This window comes from Abramis brama (genome assembly GCF_963993115.1).
Source record: "Abramis brama genome assembly, chromosome: 3".
Lineage (NCBI taxonomy): Eukaryota > Metazoa > Chordata > Actinopteri > Cypriniformes > Leuciscidae > Abramis > Abramis brama.
This window is the reverse complement of record NC_139965.1, coordinates 37,384,181-37,404,873: the sequence shown is the minus strand read 5'-3', so window position 1 is coordinate 37,404,873 and position 20,693 is coordinate 37,384,181. Positions and strand designations below refer to the sequence as shown.

The following is a 20,693-nucleotide window of genomic DNA, read 5'->3' as shown; positions in this document are numbered from 1 at the left end:
TTTCAGTTTTATATATAAAGTTTGCATATTAATATTATTATTATTACTATTAGTAGTAGTATTGTTTTATATACATATAGTGCTGGTCAGAATTATTTGCCCCCTTGGTAAATATGATCAAAGATGGCTGCAAAAAATAAATCTGCATTGTTAATCCTTTTCATTTTATTAAAAAAAGTAGCTTAAAGTTTATTAAAAATGTTTTTCTCCAAAACACGATGGGAACAATTATTTGCCCCCTTTTATTAAATACTTTTTGCAACCTCATTTTTCCAAGATAACAGCTCTGAGTTTTCTCCTATAATGCCTGATGAGTTTGGAGAACACCTGACAAGAGATCAGAGATCATTCCTCCACACAGAATCTCTCCAGATCCTTCAGATTCCCAGATCCATGTTGGCGCTTTTTCTCTTCAGTTCAGCCCACTCATTTTCTATAGGGTTCAGGTCAAGGACTGGGATGGCCATTGCAGATGCTTGGTTTTGTGCTCAGTGACCCATTTCTGTTTTGATTTTGATGTTTGTTTTTGTATCACTGTCCTGTTGGAAGATCCAAACATGGCCCGTTATAAGATTTCTAGCACAGGCTGTCAGGTTTTGATTTTTTTTCTGTTGGCAAATAATTCTGACCAGCACTGTATGTGTATGTGTATATATATATATATATATATATATATATATATATATATATTTTTTTTTATATATATATATATTTATTTATATATATTATATATATTTTATTTAAAATTGTATTTATTTGTTAATTAATTAATTATTATTACAGAACAGTTTGTCCATTTGCACAAAAGCATGTTCACATTTTCACAAGTTTTTGATGCAGGGTGAAATCCACTGAATTTAGGATTACATTTAGATACGTGCATTTTATAAATGTTGTTGGGTAGATTGCTTTTGCTAACTCTGAAGACCAAATAAAGACACATTCAGGTGACTGTTGTTCACATTGTTTATTACCAAAAATACACTGGCAAAAATGATAACATTACAGTTTCAAAAGAACAAATAAATAATTGTGAACGGAACACTAATATCAAAACAGGGCCCTTTGGACCTCTGTGCTCGAAAAGGAAAATCGCACTGAGAGGCCTTTAGACTGTAAAATTCAGAAGTGTTTTCTTTTTCTTTTCTTTTTTTCTCCTCTCTCCTTTGGCATGGAAGCATGTAACATGATGTGCTTGTCTGGAGTTTCGAATGCCAACCGTTCCCTTACACACAGTAAAGACCCTTTTTGATCCACTTTGGCGAGTCAAAGGTCATTTTGATTCAGTTGCTTTCCTTTTGATTCTTTTTCTTTCTGTAGTGTTTATACAAGTTTTAAAAAATAGAATTCCTCTAAAAAAATGTCAGTTTTCTACAGTATATATATACAGCAAGTCACATACAAAACCGTTTTACAGTACCGTGTGACCGAATACATTACACAATATTGTGGGCACATTATACAGAATCTAAGATGCCAAAGCACTCAATATACTTGGCTTAAGATGTATGGTATATTTCTTGACTGAAGCTCCATTAAAGATGAGGTTGTTGAAATGGAAGGCACACTTGTGGCTGAGAGGCTGTTCTCATGATGATTACCAAATCTCACAACAATTATCTCATGAAGCCCTGCTAATTCAGATGCAGATTACTTGAAATGTATTGTGTATCTTTAGAAAAAAGTACATTCCAGATGTATTGCAATTGTTCCAGAAAGAAATGTGAAAAACAACAGCGACGACTCCAAATAGAGCTGATTGCTGGAATACAATGTGTACAGGGTGTCTGCCAACTCCTGCTCACAGACAGAGAAAAGAAAAGGGATAATCCCAAATGGTAGGTTCTTGATCAGTTTGGACTACGTCAGCAGAGTGATACAGCAAATGAAATGCAGCTGGAAAACAACATGAACTTTCTACGAAGCTCAATCTCTCTTTGATGGCATTACTTAGAAAGCAAGTGTGCATTATGCGCATAAACAACAATACACATCCTCTGAAAGAAACACTCAACAGATATTTATGAGGCAAAACACTGAATTAAAGTGAGAAAGCAATTTCAATACTGGTAAATGTGTCCTATCCATTTTCATTATGATGCATCATGGTAACATGATTTATATGCAGACCATGTTACTACTTCTGAGACACTTGCAGTTTGAATTGTAAATTAGTACATTAAGTTCAGAATATAACAATTGTTTATGTAAATTCCTATGATTTAATCCCTAAGAGTTAATTTCTCTGATACACTGGGCAGTGTGAAGCCTGCATGAATTATGGATGCCCTTTTATTCATGCTAATTTTGCATTTTAGACTGTTGACATACAAACATTAAGTGTATGCAAATCATTCCTAGGAAAATATGCTGCATATAAAGTCAGACTGAAGGACCTTAAGATCAAAGCCGAGGTCAAAAGTGTAGGGGACAAAAAGTAGTAAATTTGAGGTAGTGATAAAGCAAAATCTCAACTACTAGGGTTGCACAGTACACTGGTGCTATGGTAGTATCACAATGCCCAAGCCTCAAAATACTGACAGCGTTCCAGTATTTTCCAAACGTTAGTACTGTGATGCACTGGAGCGGCACCCATGGCTCATATTCAGCATTGCATTGGCATGTTTATTCCTGTGATTAAGGTGCAGATCACACATGACTCTAGACGAAGCGCAACAGAATTAAACACAGGAATTAAAAGATGAATTACTTGTAATATGACAGCGTGTTATAAAGCAAAAACGCATATAACGGCCTTCTGAAAGAGTGGAATAAAACAATGTGAAAAATCCGCACGAGCACCTCCTGTGATGAGGTTGGTGGACTTCAGGTAAAACTGGACCTAATCCATTTTTTCCACTTTTTCCCCTAGTATGTGACTTGGATATGTTATTATATATTTTTTTTTCATAACGGTGTGAACAGCACAAACCAGATGGAATCTGATCTTTTCAATTCTGATTTGGACCACTTCAATATGTGGTCCTAAATCAGATACAGGTTTGATGTTTTGCAATACGACTTCAGCTATATCGGCATTCATATAACTTTTACAATTCTGTGCTCATGGGAGTCACTCCAAAGTTTTGGTCACTGAGTGAATATTGAAGACGGCAGCAAAGTTAGTCAGTGGAGGGACAGTCAGCTGTTATACTCATAAGAATTAAGATGACAACACTATACAAGCAAAACTTGAGGAAAAACATTGATCTCTTTCTCCTCATGCTCGTCACATCACCTAATAAATGAACACGTAAAACACGCTCAGTCAGCTCCCTAGTTCAGTAGTCAGGGCACTGTTCAGGGAGTCGGCCATTTGCAAAATCCTACCAGTGCACTGAAACAGTCACTCCCTAAATGTCCCACAATGCACCGTGAAAACCAGGGAGCATCGATGCTCACTTTGTTCACTTTAACGGAAGTTCTGAAGCACAAATCATTAATCACACGAGCCAACTCACTACACTGACACACAATAGATGTTTTTTAAATTACAGACCATTATCTAATTATATTTCAGCATAAACACATCGCTAGACAGGTAACGAACAATCTAGCTAATATTTATAATTTATTTATGGCTGAAATGTTGCACATATATGTAATAGCAAAGTTGTCATGTTGCTGGAAAGGGTGTAGGGAGTCAGGTTCCTAACTGTCCTTACCAGTGCCTGAATTCATGAACACGATATTCATGACCCAGGAACTATTGATTGAGACGCACCCGCTGACTTCATGAACCTCCGTGTTAACTCCATGCCGTCTCTGTTATTGTTCTTTTGTGCATGCGGGTCAGTTCAGGACCGTAACCAGTTCACACTTGAATCTGATATTGGCCACAGTGTGAACATAGCGTTTTCGGGTTCGTTTGAAATGCTCATATTAATTACTGATGATATAACTTTAAAGTAAAATTTAAAATTTAAGCTTTGTCTTTATAAAATCTCCCTTGAGTTTCTGTGAAAAATGCACTGCAATGCCACTTAAAGGGGGAAAAAACGTGTTCAAAACTATATTATACTACAATAATATTAAAGTACTAATAAGAACAACCAATATATTATATAACGACAACATTTTTGTGTGAACTGTAAATAATTAATACAACAGAACAGCCTCTGCAATAACAACAGATCCACTCAATAATAGAGATACCGCGGTACTACTTGGTATCGTGATACTGTAGCTGGTATTGTGACAACCCAATAACCTAGTACTACGTTTTTCTGGATAAATCTCATTTTAAACCCATGACCAAGTTATGAATTGTAGTTTTGTTTTGTTTTGTTTAACCATTACACAGCAGAATAAAAAAAGATGAAAAAAAACATACAACTACAATAACCTACTCATTAAAAAATTAAGGGGTATTTAAGAGTGAGAAACATCTTCAAGTTTTGGCATTTTAACTTTGCTATAGCTTGATATGGATTTGAATATGTGCATTTCATTAATAACAATAATAATTATACATTGATCTATCTGTAGCTTTTTCTGCTGCATGTTTCCAATAGTTAATTTTTAAATGGGGCCAACTTTATATTTGTGCTGTTTCAATGAAAACATTTAAATTCATTATATAACGTTTATATACAAATTTAAGATACATTCCCAATGATGACTTATTTCGCTCATTTCTGAGCGCAAGACCAATAGCACCAAAAAAAGAGACCATAACTAGAAACATATTTTCTAATTTGTATGAACATAACGGAGGGGAACATGCATATAAAATAAATTAGTTTGATAAATATCAATGCAAATGACACACAGACAGCAAGAAAGAAATCAGTCTCTCTAAACTCAAAAGGTAAACGCACATAAGAAATATAGATATAAATAATATTACAGTGAACAAGAGAAGCTGCCTCATTTTCATAATGTGTGGACTCTACGATGTATGTTCTGAACAGATGAGGTATACAATGACTTTGAAATTCATAATTTGCATAATTCACAACAAAAGTTACTTTTTCCGCTGCTGAACTAGTAAATTACATTTCATTTGTTACCTATTTGACTGCACTTTGCTGAAATCACACGTCCATGGTCAATAACAGTAACGGAAACTAACTGTGACATCAATACAAAGGTAAGTCGAGAGAAAATAAAAGAAACTTTTGAAAGTGTGCATGTTGCTTGTCCAAGCAGAAATGATACAAGAACGGTATGCATGAATATGTGCGTGTCACTGGCTGCTGCTGGTCTCTGTGGGCTGATTTCCCTGCTGCTCCTTGCTCAGTATGATGCTGATCAGATCTCCCTCATGCTGCTTCATGTGCTCCATCAGCTGCTCTTTACTGGTGGACTCAAAGCCACAGATACAGCAGCAAAAGAGCAGCACACAGTATTCCATACCTGCCCGCGTCTGCCCCGAACCGCTCCGCCACGCTACAGCCCCGCCGGCCAGCTCCCTGGTGGACGATGGCCTCATGGGGTTGCCCTCTTGTCCACCTGAAGCAGAAGCCACCTCAGGTGACTGTTTGTCTTTTCTGGTCAAGACAATATACGGACGCTCCATCCCAGTCTCATGCGTTGACTTCAGAGGCGTCGTAGGAGATCTTAATCCCAGGAGAAAACAAAGAAAAGAAAACTGCGTTAGTAAGGCCATTACATTTCTATAAGACCATGTCATTTGTTTAGTTCTACCAGCCTGTGAATGAGAATTTTAAGACAGAGAGGTTTTAAAACAGAGCTCTCTGACTTAAACTTTAGAAGCAAAAACAGCTGAAGAGTTGGCAAGTTCAATTCAGTTCAGTGAATTAGTTCAAACTGATCAAATTAGTTTTAAAGATTTAAAGAGTAAAAGTTTTTTCATGCCAGTGATACTTAAAATTTGTTTGTAGTTGCACCAGTGCAACCTCTAAGTTGCCCAAAGGGTTAGTTCACCCAAAACTAACTGTCATTAATTACTCACTTTCATTTAGTTCCAAACCCGTAAGACTTTCATTCATCTTTGTAACACAAATGAAGATCTTTTTGATGAAATCTGAGATCTTTCTATCCCTCCATAGACAGGCTACACAACTGAAACTTTGACGCTTCAAAAAGTTCATAAAAAGACTGTAAAATTAATCCATATAAATTGAGTGGTTTAGTCCAAAGTTTTCTGAAGAGACTCGATCGCTTTATATGATGAACAGATATAATTTAAGCTTTTATTGACATTGATCAGCAAACATAAACAGCTCAACTGAACTTGCTTGACGCACAAGAACAAACCTCATTGGTTCTTGCGGAAGCTCAAACGTGTGCTGCGTAACACGAGAATTAACCTCATTGGTTCTCGCACGTCAAGCGAACATGCTTGAGCTTCCGTTTACAACAACTGATGTGAGAGTTGATGAATGTTTATGTGAATAAAAGCCTAAATTCTTTCTGTTCATCATATAAAGCGATTGTGTCTCTTCAGAAAATGTTAACTGCTAAATTCATATGTAATAGATTTACAATATCTTGAATGAATTTTTTAAAGAGTCAAAATGGTAGTTGCGTAGCTGTCTATGGAGGGATAGAAAGCTCTCAGATTTCATCAAAAAGATCTTCATTTGTGTTCCGAAGATGAACGAAAGTCTTACGGGTTTGGAACTAAATGAAAGCGAGTAATTAATGACAGAATAAAAATTTTTGGTTGAACTAACTCTTTAAATTATGAGCTGCCAATTCTGTTGCGTATGAGAAACATAAACGGCAAACGCACAGAACAAAGTGGAGCTACTCATTGGAACCGCACATGGACCATTTATCAGCTCGGCCCAATATACAGCGCAGCACAATACAGCGAAAACAGGAGAAACATTGTGCCGTGAACGATTCAGCAAGAGTGCTTTTCAATCCACAAATCACCAACCATGTGATTTGTGGTTGGTGACCCAACAAATCACCAATAACCATGGATTTACTGTAGTAACTGACTGTAACCATTGTATTTTGGGAGAAATATTGTAATTCATATTGAATGTTATTATATTAATATAGTCATATAATGTATTAAATGCATAACAGGAATAATGGAATGAAAAAAAAAAAGTTACCGGTAGTGTATAAATAAAAATTGTTAAATATAATTGTCCTTGTGTTTATTTACTGAAAAAATTTTATGAAATATGCAACACTTTAAATTTCAGAGCAAACATAAATATCAAGATATCAAATATTGTCAAAATCTTGAGAAAGTTTTTTTTTTATATTTTATTTTTTTAGCTACATCACAAATATAATCACAAATAAAAATCACAAATATAATTCACATCACATAATTATTCATTTTTACCTATATAACCTCACCCTAGAGTAAAAACCAAACAAAACAAAAAAACAATCACATAAAACAATATATTATAAAGGTCCTTCCTACCGGCTACTCTGAGAAATGGCTTCATTAATGGCCTTGTTGACTTGCTCATAGTTGTAATTCTGATCTCCAGCATGTTTCCACATGTGGGATTTGAGAGATGGTGGGTGGCTGCACACGTAACCACACAGCGAGCACCTGTAACACAGAATAAAGATTATCACCCATCTCCACCTACTGTCAAGTTCTGTACACCAGCTCTTCCAAAGTGTTTGATTCTCACCTGTACTGCTCCAGCAGCTGCATGGCTTGGTGTTCCTGTGGATGTCTTTTCATGTGGCTCTTCAGACTATTCATATTAGTTGTGGCGAAATCACAGCTGCAGCACCTAGAGGGGTCATGCGGCACAGGATAACCAGTTAGAGCGGCACAAGACCGGTTTCAATAGAGACCTTCTGGAGCGCCTGTCAAGTGGGGTCAGCCGTTGTTTGTTTGCACAGTAAATTTTCTTTTTTCTAATCGGCTGTGTGTTTGAACATTTGAAGGCCTTTGTTTAAAGACCATTGAAAGTGCGTTTATAGAGAGGCTGCTTGCGGCAAATGCAATACATTGCAGGCTTTGAATGGATCCTGTGGCTTAAAAGGACCCTTTCTCTCAGAAGTTCTTTTTGAAATGATCATGGATGAACAGAACTGAAGCAAGACATGTCAGATCACACAAAGAGACCATAAAAGGGACCTTGAGGTGTTTATGTGAGCTTACATGTGATCGGGTTTGTGTATGTGCGCTTGCATTGAAGCTAACAAGATCTTGAACATTCTCAGCATAAGGCCTTAACACAATGAGTACAGGCAGCAAAGACTTATCCTGAGCACCACTGCACCCTTGTGGTGATAACTGGTAATGCTTTCATTTCCAGACACATTTTTTTAAACTACAAAACATCTCATGCTTTCTGATTTGTTCTCCTTGTGCAATGTATCATTTACAACAAAATACATTTCAAAAAACACATTTCTAAACATTTATCCTTATATTCAATGAGACAAAAAAAAAAAACCACAAACCTGTATGGTTTATCAGAGTTGTGGATTCGCCGATGGTTGCGCACCCCAACATACGTGGAGCTGGTGTAGTCACACACGTCGCATTTGAAAATGCTCTGCTCGCCAACTGAATCTGAGCAATAAAAAGAAATTGTAAAGAGAATATTGAATGTCTCCAAGTTGTTAAATAACCACCAGAACCATGTTGATGGAAAAGGGGTAAATGATAATCACACATTATTTGTAATGTTACAGTTGGCATTAAAATTAAACCTATTTTGTAAATGCATGTTATATGTTACATATATTACATTGTAGTAATATATTATATAATAATAATAAAAAATTATTAAAATGTCAAATCGAGCTACTAGTAAAAAAAAAAAAATGGATGTTTGCCGGAATTCTCCAATCATTTAGACCATTTAAGACCCATCCCTCCACAATTGACTGCAAGTTTGCATTCATTTTTGAGCGCAACATCCACGTCTCAAAATCCATTCAATAACCAATAGAATAGGCCCCCACCCTATTATTTAAAAAAAACACTCAGATGTATGTTAGAATGCAAAAGAAAAAAACACATCTGTACTAATGTTTATAAAGACTAAGGACTTTATAAGGAGGAGAAGGTGTTCATTTTTATTTTATTTTTTGTGCAGCTGTGAAATGTTTTTTTTTTTTGGTTGTGTGGTGCTGAAGATATATTTCATGCTCACACTCATCTGCCATCATGGCTGTGTCTTCAACGATTGCTGTGCTTTCAGTGACGTGGGTCAGTGTGTTGCTGATGTCGTCTATCCCATGCCCATCTCGCTCGTGGTTCCTCAGCTGACTCTGAATGAGGTATTAATAAAACCATCATCAGTGCTTCATAAGGAGGAAGTTATTAATAACGCATCAGTGGAAGGGAGAGCAGTGCACTCCAAAATTATAAACTCGTTACGCCAATCTACATGGAATAAAATTAATACTTGCTCTTTTAGTTAAAGAATATTTGATGTCCCATCATGTTGTTCCAAACCTGTATGACTTCTTTCTTCTATGCAACAACAACAACAAAAAATTCCAAATTGAAATCTTTTGTGTTGCACAGAACAAAGAAAGACACAGACAAACAGCATGAGAGTAAATGATTACAGAATCATTTGAATTAAATATTCTAATAACGATAAAAGGCCAATGCTGTTCTTCGCTTCAACAGGCGTATTAGGATAAAAGCCCTTTGTAAAAAAATGTATTTCCACTAGACAGGTTTGTTTCTCTCCTCACCTTGTAGTAGAACCTCTCTGTGCACTGCTTGCAGCTGTACATGCGGGGCTTGAAGTGGTGGATCATGTGACGCTCCAGGTCCTTGCTGTCACAGGCTATATGCTCACAGATGGGGCACTGGTAGGGCTCTCTCTGTCTATGCACCCGTAGGTGCTGCTTGATGTAGCCCTTGTTTCCGCTGCTGTATAGGCACAGTCGACAGCGATAGGGCCTCTCACTCCCAGCTATATATTCCACCAGACCTTCTGAAGAGGAAACTTCGGCGGGCACAACAACACCCCCAGGAACTCCACCAGAATGTTGGCTTTGGGCGTTGTCCCGCAACTCCTTCAGAATGTCCTCATCTGAAGTGTTTTGGTCAGAACGCTCTTGCAGCCGCTCGATGACTGTCAAAAGGGACATGCTGATGCCGGCTTTGGAGGGTCCCTCGACCAGCACATCTCTAGAATCTTTTGAACTCTGGAGGCCAAGGTTAAGTAGAGCAGCTGGCTCTCCAATGGCACAGGTGAGCTCTCCTGAGGACACCTTAGGGTTGGCAGTGTCTGCAATCTCTATAATTTTCTGGCCTGTGTCAGGGCTTTGCGTACACAGGTCATGGATACCTTTCGCAGTGGTTTTGCTAAGCTCCGGGGCCCTCATGGGCATGGCCACCAGTACCTCGGCTGCTAAAGAATGCAGCCGAAGAGACTCCGAGTAAGTCCTTCTCCGAACCGGTGGCACGTTTTCATCTGAGGGAGATCCTAAAGACACAGTCTCCTCCTCCTGTTGGCGATCTTCTTCATTCCAGGTGATCACAACCTCCTCCTTTTGTTTGTAGTATATGGGGTGGTGTTGACTCTCTAACTCTGGCTCCTCAGAGGCAAGAAGGGTTTTGTCTCCTCCTACTTCTGGGCTGAGGAGCAGAGGTTTGCTCGACACCGGTTCCTCAGCACAAGGAAGGCGTTCCACAATGACATTGACGTGGCCGGCACTGTTGCCGCTGCAGCTGATAATCTTCTGTGCAGAGGACAGGAGGCTGTCGGAGCTCGCCTGTTGACTCTCAGTCTCCAACTCCAGCTCCATTTGCGCCTCTGGTGTCACCTGGACCTCCATCAAGGGCTCCTCGGGGTCTTTAATAGAAAAAATGTGGCTAATCACTGGCATTTTGCTCTCCACTGTTTTCAAAGCTGCTGTCTCCCCATGACACTTCACTTCTGGTGAGGCACACAGCTTTAGCTGGAGGCTAGAGGAGCCATGCATCGTCTGAGGTTTTCCTCCAACTGCTGCGAGGACTACAATGGTATCCTCTTTGCCTGCTGGAACTGAAGGAGGACATGAGCTTTGTAAAGTATCAGGACAGTCGGTCTCATCTTCAAATATTGGGTATGAGCAGTCAACCAGGCCAGCGTGTTTCCATGCATGGGTCTTCAAATTGCGCTGCTGTCTGCATTCATAGTTGCAGATAAGACAACGGTACCTGCCCTGCTCAAAGCTGTACCACTTCTTCGGCGTAGACGTCTTCTCTGATTCTAAGTTGCTTGCCTTCAAAACCGTCATCCCTTGGTGAACCCTCCTAGCCAATGCTTGCTCGTCTAGGATGCGTCTAGCATGGTCGCCCTCCTCCAGGTGGAGTCTTACGTGTGCCACCAGCTCCTCTTGATGATTTGAAGTGAACTGGCATTCTGAGCACATGAGGATGAGCTCACTGTGCTGCTCGTCATGCTGCAGCAGGTGCTCTTTCAACAGCTCCAATGTAGGTGAGATAAATCGGCACATACTGCACTGGTAACACGTAACTGTCCGAGTGCCTTGACTTGAAGGCTCCCGTGCGAACACATGCCCAGGCGTGCTGCTGGGTGCTGGCTGCTTTTCCCTTTGCTCTCTGGGTCTCTTACAAGGTGTGGCCCCTTCAGTGCAGTCCCTGCTGTCTGGAACAGGTACAGATGCACAGGTCACCAAGGGTCTCTTTTTCCCAGAGATGGTGCATCTTCTGGGCCTCTTCTCCACAATCTTGCTGAGCTTCTCAATGACCTGAATAAGAGAGTCAGCAGCCTGCTTTTGCTGCTGCCGTTGCTGGTCCTCGCCACCATGAAGACGTCTGTCAGGAATGAAGACTGTATCCTGCTGGCCTCTAGAGTGAGGCACTAAGACAGCAACACCACTGCTGTCCTCCATTCCTGAAACATGTAACAAATAAAATGTGAAAGAAATGGCACAACTAAGAAAACAGCCACTTTCAGCTTTCTAAAAGTTCAGAAATGCTGAGTTGGAGAATGGTTTTAAGCAGTAGTGGACAGTAACAAAGTATTTTTACGTTGTTACTGTACTTAGATAAAAGACAGATACTTGAAAAATCTACTTGAGTATTTTTATTTTGGGAAACTTTTACTTCACTGCATTCCAAAGCATAATATCATAGTTTTTACTCCACTACATTTCACAAATAACATGTCGTTTCTTGTTATTTAGCGGTGTCCAATTCGCTAACAAGCTGATTATTTTCAATTAGCCTGTTAAATCAGTTTGTAAATAGCACTGAACGATTCATTTATGATTCACAAGTCTGACTCAAAATGAACCAAGAACTTGAAATCCACAGAACTTGAGTGCGCGTGATGGCGCGAAAAGTAAGTTACTAATGCCGAATTTTAGGATTTATTATTGTAAATGAAAATCATATTTAGATCACGACTGTCAGATGTTTGTGAACTAAATCTTCTGTGAAAGCTGTTTAAGCCTATTGTATGAAATGCTTGAATGTGGACATGTTCACATTTGTTTATTACCATCTGAACAGGGCAGGCTTTACATAAAAATTACATAATATAACTTTAAAATAATGCAAAATTAATGCTCATGTGTCTTCCCCGATGTCATAGCAGTTTCAAATGATATAAAACCAGTATGTTTACAAAACATTCTTAAAATATTAATACATTATGCCCTATACGACGTCTGTTTTTATATTGTATATTTGTCAATACGCATTAACACATTTTGTTTTTCTTCATTTTTATATGATATATGGTATATGCTAGTACAGCTAATATGCTAATATGCTATATTATTTGTATCTGTTTGCACACTTTAATTATCAGCAATTATCAGTATAGTAGTTATCAGTGTATGACAAGTTTTGGTAATATAACGTTTTCTTATTTGCAGATCAAAGTGTCTGCGTAAACGTCCTTATTGACTAGTGCTGGCTACTTGACAATTCATAATTTATGATGATGTCAGACTGAGCAGTAGCCTATTTAAGCTCTGTCTGTGTGTGGATGGAGTATAGAACTGCAAACTAAATAAACATTCATCAATAAGTATTTTTTTTTACTTTGACTTAAGTAAAAATGAAAAGAAAAAAACAAACATACTTTAATACTTTTACTATATGGTATCTGTAATTTTCATACTTTTTACTCCACTACATGTTATAAAAAACATTTCGTTCAACGTTATTTAGCGGGGTCCAATTCACTAACATGCTGATTCTTTTCCATTAACCTGTTAAAGGTAGGGTAGGTAGGATTTTTATAAAAAACTTTTTTTCAAATTTGTTTAAACTGTCTTTATATACCAATACATAATTAAAATGTAAGTGCTCTGAAAAAGAGAGTTTAAAAATCGAGTGACTGTAGACCTTTTAATCTGCAATAAACACCGCTCATTATTTCCATCCGGGACGAAACAATTGATTGGTTTGGGCGACTGTCACTCACTCTCGCAACCATGGCTACCACCACTGTTGCTAGATCTGCCCATATGCGCGCGCACCCGTTTGATTTGAGGGGAGTGCAAGAGAGGCGCGGAACCTACGAAGAGTTAAATTATGGCAGAGAAAGAGCATTCAGAATTCAAAGCACCTGCATATGCAGTCAGCAAAGGCAAACAAGGCAAAAACTACTTCCTCGGACCCTGGTTGCCCGCACTCTTGAACGACCTCCTCTGCTTCGCCCTCGACCCCGGACCTGTCCTCGAACCGACGATGCGGTACTTGTCACCGGAGTGTAACGTTAGTCCTCATCAGAGTCAACAATGTTTTCATCATGTAAACTCTTACATGCAAAACACCGTATATGTTATGACTCTTACACGAAATTCACCTTCATCACAGTTTAACTGATGGTAATGGAAAAACGTGTATCAATGCAACCTGTTTTTAGCTTTGCCTTATAAATATAGCTCGTTACCTATAGCCTAAATATAGCTTGTTACCGAATCAAACAAAATATATTTTAAACTTTACCAGTATCGATATGCTAGCTTGATAGTGAGTACTAAAAGCCATCTTATTTGTTTATATTTATAGTGATAAAGTTAGGTATTTTATTACATGTGATTCTGACATGATGTCACTGCATGCACTGCGCACCTTCCTCTGCACTCGTCTCAGGTAAATAAATGCGTCTTCCTGAGCCTGAGCATTTGGCGTCGCGCTCATGTGTTTTGGGGGCGTGGCTTTGGAAGGAGCCCAGAAGGGAGGGGGTGGAGTGAATGGAAATAATTAGCTGTGTTTACAACAGTCGTGAGAGGTCTACAGACACTCGATTTGTATACTCTCTTTTTCAGAGTACTTATATTTTAATTATGTATTGGTATATAAAGACAGTTTAAACACATTTGGAATGTTTTTTTTTTTAGAAAAATCCTACTTACCCTACCTTTAAATCAGTTCGTAAATCGCACGCACTGAACGATTCATTTGTGACAACAACTCACTGATTCAAATTCCAGTCAAGCTGTTTCTGAAGTAAAAAAAAAAAGTAAAAAAAGGGTATTAATACTTTTACTGGAGTAATATCTTGTTATGGTATATGTACTTTTACCCCAGTACTTGATTTGTGAACAAGATTTGTGTACTTCTTCCAGCACTGGTTTTAAGATGATAAGCTTTCTAGGTGTACAGTGGAAGAGGCCCTCCTTACATATTTACAAGAATAGCCATTAGGCCTACTTCACATACCTATAAATATCACCCACTAGTTACTGCATAGTAAATCAGCCATTTTTATTTTATTTATTTTTTTTCCATGTCAGATTAATATGATTTAGACTACATGATTTCATCACACAAGAGTCTGCCTGTCAATCTCAGTAATCAGCGGTCAATATTTCTGAATAATGAAAGTTGCCCAGGGATACACAGTATTAGACTACTAAATGCTCATTAGTGAAACCTGTTTCCTATATAGGCTAGCTGTGCTTTTGTTCAGTTTCACTGCAGTGGGTTAGAGTTAGCTAATACATTTATGTAAATCCAAATTTCATGTCCATGTTGTTTGTATGTTATTTAGTAGTGGACTGTAATAAGCATGATTACGTACAGTCAGCCAGTCATTATCACTAAATGAATAGCCTGCTGATAGGTAGTTGATTAAAGATTCTAGCAGTTTCACTGCACATCACTGTATTTTTTCTTTTTATGAATAGACATATTTCTAAGTTTATAGTGCCATATTTTACTGTCATGATACAGAATATAAAAAATGTTGTAATGTCAATACAAAAATGGAGGTAATCAAATCAATTTACAATACTAACAAACGATTTAGTTACAATGCAATCAAATTCAAATGTATTAAAACTATATAGAGTATGAAAACTTGAGTGATATTCCTAAAAATAATGTTAATAATGTATTATTATTTTAAGAAGTACATTTTACTGTGTAATAGTAATATTTATTTTATAATTTCAAGTTAGATCAAACTTTTGTTTTTGCAGGCTCTAATGAAGACCTTTGAGTTTCTGTGTTTTTAATAATTATTATTATAGTATAGTAATATAGTAGCCTATCATTTTTACTACGCCTCCTTCTACTTGAAGTATAGGCCTACAACAGTGCAATGGTAATATATTTCTGTTATTATTTCAACTTAAACCAAACTTTATTTTGACAGGTTGTTGTGAAGTTTCTCTGTGTAGTAGAGATAGTTTTTCTTGAATTAAATGGTATAATGGTTATAATGTGAACTCTCAGAGCAGATCTGGAGATGAAGTTCATATAGTGAGATGGCAGACGAAAGTGTGTAGTAGACGAAAAGTGCGGTGCTCATTCACACAGAGACACATGCAGACTTCAGATTCAATAGCAGTCTTTTTGAGCTTTAATATTCACATACACCAATCCATATTGTAATTTGATTCATTGTACAGCTCTACTTTTGATTTATCCATACAACAGTTCTGTGACATGACGCTTTATACAGTAACGTTCCGTGATTCAGTCCACATTTTCAACATTGCGGAAATCATAGGGCTGTGGTATTTGCCACATTAATGAAAGTTAGTTGAGTGTGGGTTATGTTTGTTTTATAAAATTTTAACCATCAGTAAAAGGGCTATGCAGTTAATAGAGGTCCCCTCTCAATACACTCATAGCGCTCTTTGAAGCCAATAATATATGCAGCAATTGTTTACAGCTACGCAACAGTATGACGATATTTAAAAATTTATATTGTTTGCAATAATGGCAGAATGTACAGCATACCTTAGAGATATTTTTATAATACCTGAGTGACTTCACACTAGGCTTGGGCGGTATCCAAATTTTGATACCGTCAAACCCCCTCCCTATTTTACCGGGGTATACGGTATTACCGTGACAAATTAAAAATTATGACATAAGGCCCAGACAGCGTCACCAAACTGTTGGCTTGTGCCTACACCGTTCAGAAACTGAATACCAGATCGGGCAAAAAAAAAAAAATCAAGCCCAACCTGTGCACTTTGTGTCCGAGCCCGGCTGACAGCATTAAATGTAATTATGAGCCCGAGCCCGATTTAGCCTAGACTTGACTATTTTTAATACGTGGGCCGTTATAATGGCGGCGCCAAATAATTTTTTAACGCAGGTGCTGAGGGGGTGCTAGATATAAATACTATTAATAAATGAGCAAAAATGGGACACTTAATATATAATATTTAATTATTTTAATTATCACAATTAAAGTATTAATTTTATTAAATTAAACAAGCACAACATTCAACATTCAATCAAATATTATTAAAGATTTATTATTATTAATAATTTTTTTCAACATAATATCTCATTATTTTGAAATGTGTGCGTGCAACAAGCAAGAAGTGCATTTGTAAATCCGGTGACACGCGTCCATTGATTTTTATTAATACAACTTTTCTGTCAGCGTCTGCTGCAAAGATTAAGTTGATGATCGCCATCTCCTAGTGAACGCGCATATATAGAGAGAAATGCAAATCATGGATTACTACATCAGAAGGTATAGGCTAGCCTTTTTCATTTCGTTTTGAATTCTTTCGTTTAAAGAAATTGACGATCGGCATCTCCGTAGTGAATGCGTGCGCGCCTATAGAGAGAAATGCACATCATGGATTAATCAGAGAGTATGCTGACTAGGCTATATTTCTTTTCGTTTTGTATTGTTTCGTTTAAAGAAATTTACGATCGCCATCTCCATAGTGAACGATAGAGAGAAATGCACATCATGGATTACATAATCAGAGAGTAGGCTAGGCTAGCCTATTTCTTTTTGTTTTGAATAGTTTCGTTTTTGAATTTGATGATCGCCATCTCCGTATGAACGCGCATAGAGAGAAATGCACATCATGGATTAAATAATCAGCGAGTGGCCTATTTCTTTTTGTTCTGAATTGTTTCGTTTAATGAAATTTCAAGCTTTATTTAGACATTGGCCTATCTGTCAAGTCTGTGAGTTTCGGTTAATTTATGATGAGATTTCAATGCAAGTGACACGCGTGCCAGCGCACGATCATGTCATGATTATTGTCTGCTATATTTATTCTTATTTATTAAATCCAAGCAATTGGTTGATGAAAAATGTATTAAAATTAAGATACAATTTATACAAAACGAAAATCACTTTAAAGACAGGCCTTTTACAAAACGGAACTTAATTAGCCCAAGTAGTCAAAATGTCTGACTCCCGATGCATCCCATCTTACTCGTGCTGTTCACTTTTCATTATCAACATAGATGAAAAAAATAACATTATAATATTTTAACAAATATGAACTAATGCGCTTATTTAATGAACTAGCTAAGCAAAATGCATCCTCGCAACAGTGAATGGGTGGTTGTTTCGGAGATGCGACATTAGGTTAGAGGTGTTTCCATCTCTCGCAGTCACCTTTTTATTGCACAATTTACAAATTGCCTCGTCAGTAGGCTATTTACCTCTCTCCCTTCTCTCTCTCTCTTTCTCCTCCACACTGTCACTTGATGACAACCACACATAAGCATTTTTAGGCATTAAATAAATTATATTTATATATTATATACAAGTGACGGTAATGACGGTATTGATACCGTTGCTATTTTAAGATCCCGCGGTATACAATATTACCGTAATACCGCCCAACCCTACGTCACACCTAATCTGAGAGTGGATTCTTCACTTTCTTCAACTTGTAATTCATTTCCTCATAGCACTTCTGCATTTTTGACCAACAGTTAAAAGGGAAGTTATAGAGAATTACACTGAATCAAAACAAAGACACGTGGAGTATGAACATGTAATTCAATTATTGAACATTCAATTATTCTACAGTAATTGAAAACAAGGAAAGCTTTGTGTGCTTTTTTCCTCTTCCAAATTAACCTTTTTTTTCCTATACAATAAAAGTCAATGGGGTCCAAAACAACATCGGACGCAAATTACTTTCTCGGACACATTTTTCACTATCTTTGTGTGTGTGCGTGTTAAACTTTAGGAAATAAATGATACAGGAACAACACGAGGGTGAGAAAATGACGACAGAATTATACTTGTTGGGTAAAGTGTCCCCTTTAAGATCAATTAGGCCTTTATGTTGTAAAAGTAAAATATTCAGATTGTACTATATTATGGGTTAGTTACAAAGTAACAGCAAATAACAATCAAAGGCCAAAACCGACAAGAAGAAAAAACGTAATGGTGAAGGGGTAAAAATAAACACATGCTGTGTGTCTCTGTGCGATAATATAAAGATTTGACGCGTTGACGGATGTTTAGAGACACAGACCTACTGACTGATACTCAACACGTGCAAATCAATCTCAGTCAAATCTCGGTGTGAGATAGTTGAGCTTAAGTTTAGCAGAGTGAGTGAGAGTGTGTGTGTGTATTTGAGAACATGGTGTCCGTGATAACCGTGGAGACGCAACGTGAGAAAGGGGCAGGACGTTTCTGACAACAGCAGCACACACATGCACATTTTACACTTCAACATGAGCTGTAAAAAACAACTGTGCCGTTTAATAAACAGCTCAGAGTCATGCGACTGTCTCAACCACCCAAACGCTACTTACTGATGCAGCAGTTGTGTCTGATCTTTGGCCTCGGTGCCCGTGATGCGCTGTTTTTATTCCAGGGGTGTAAAAGTGCTTCACTCTGGACTCAAAATGGCGAGAATGGAGCGCCGATCACGTGACTCACTGCAGGTCATGTGACCGTGGAAAGTGACATCAGCCAGAAACACCTGCCACCGCTAGAAGACCACATTGAGAAAGAAGTGCTACGTCCTTGTTGTCATTATTTACTCTTTTTTTTTAACTTTATGTTCTGTATGTTTGTGCTGAAGTACTAATTTAAGAATTCTGAGCATTGATCGCAATTTATTCTACCGAAACAACATTAGAGATCTATTTATTTTATAATTAAATGATGTAGATCTGCAGCTTTTGTAGATTTTGAAGTGAAAAGTAAAGACCCTTAAAGTAAGATGCTTCCCTAATTGGAGATTATGTTTATGCTTGTGCTTTAATTATTATTATTAAGATTTATATGAATTAGATGAATATTTCAAATATCTTCATTAGAATAATTATTCAATGTGGATACATACCCAGATAGCAAACTGACATTGAATCAAAGTAGAAACGACATCTGTCTGCTATCTGGGTAGCTACTGTAGTTTCTATTATTATGTCATCCCCTCATTTAAAAATACAGGCCTAAATATATATGATTTAAAATATACAATTTTGACTGAAATGTTATTTGTTTATACTTTATGCACTTTTAAACTTTCCTCTTATTAACTGGTGTCTATTTTAACACCAACCTTCTTTTTGGACCTTCTTTTAGTTAATAAATCCTCTGTAAACACTGCAGGTGCCATGCGGCATCTCCTTCAGAGCTTCAGAAGCTGGGCCCTCAACCACTAGGTGAGAGAGTGAGGTTACGTTCCCCATTACTGAAGCTAACTGTAGAAAATTATCTGGCACTCATGACAAATATATTGAACACCAAAGTCACAATCCTTTGCCATTGAGTAATTTACATTTTAAAGACAATATTGCCATGTACTTTATCTTTTTTATCTAAAGTTTCTAATTTAATGAACATAGAGTTGGCTACTTGAAGAGATTCATTTAACATGCAATCACAGTGTGTTGTTATGCCATCTCTTCTATTAAAAAACACAAAAAAATTTCCAAACACAACAAACAAAACTCTTTCATTTGTTAAATTCTAAGTTGCACTTGGTTTATGAGTGTTTAGGGTCATTTGGGACAGGGCCGTACTTTACTGTCTAGTGTATAAATGTGATACTTTTTTTTGGTTTTGTTTTCATTCTCATTGCCTTTCCCCCTCTGCCACTAAAGGAAAGCTGTGACAATTGAGTGCATGAAGTGTCCAACATAAAAAAAGTGTTCAACATTCCATGCTTTGTTTTTTCTGTTAAATAAGTGCACCATTTAGGTATTTAAAGTACACCTAGTTAAGAAGTATGTGAATTGGGACACACCTGTAGTGTTTTTCAACAAATTGGATGTAGATTCAATGACTGATTTTAAAAACATTTAGTTTCTAAATGAATCAGTCCCTGAAATATGACTATTTCCCTATTATATAGTGGGTGAAAAACAGTAGGCCTATGTAAAAAGAGTAGTACAGTATGTCTGAATATTCATAAAACAGTAGGGGAAAAGTGACCTACTACTTCAACCATTCACATCTGAAGTTCACATCTGATGGACACTTAAGTGTTCAGTATTTCCCAACCCTGCTCGTGGAGGCACACCAACAGTGCACATTTTGATGTCTCCCTTATCTGACCCATATATTTCTGGTCTTGGAGTCTCTACTAACGAGCTGATGAGTTGATTCAGGTGTGAT

General features: G+C 37.3%; 1 protein-coding gene across 1 annotated transcript; it reads right to left on the bottom strand.

Annotated features, from left to right (window-relative positions):
• Positions 1–952: 952 nt before the first annotated feature.
• On the bottom strand, positions 953–19,008 carry znf507 (zinc finger protein 507). Its single transcript, XM_084107895.1, has 7 exons — positions 18,881–19,008; positions 9,613–11,768; positions 9,060–9,177; positions 8,362–8,473; positions 7,578–7,682; positions 7,358–7,492; positions 953–5,561 (listed from the first exon to the last, which is right to left on the bottom strand). The coding sequence occupies exons 2-7, from the start codon at positions 11,764–11,766 to the stop codon at positions 5,189–5,191; spliced, it is 2,997 nt and encodes a 998-aa protein (XP_083964021.1). The 5' UTR covers positions 11,767–11,768; positions 18,881–19,008; the 3' UTR covers positions 953–5,188.
• Between the last annotated feature and the right edge of the window lie 1,685 nt (positions 19,009–20,693).

What these genes read in the sequence shown, in the direction of transcription:
- znf507 (XM_084107895.1), bottom strand. Translation starts at nt 11,766, where the DNA reads ATGGAGGACAGCAGTGGTGTTGCTGTCTTAGTGCCTCACTCTAGAGGC. An exon ending in AGCCATGATGGCAGATGAGT is followed by an intron (nt 8,474 to 9,059) that starts GTGAGCATGAAA and finishes TTTATTGCTCAG; the next exon opens with ATTCAGTTGGCGAGCAGAGC. An exon ending in GCCATTTCTCAGAGTAGCCG is followed by an intron (nt 5,562 to 7,357) that starts GTAGGAAGGACC and finishes CCTGGGATTAAG; the next exon opens with ATCTCCTACGACGCCTCTGA.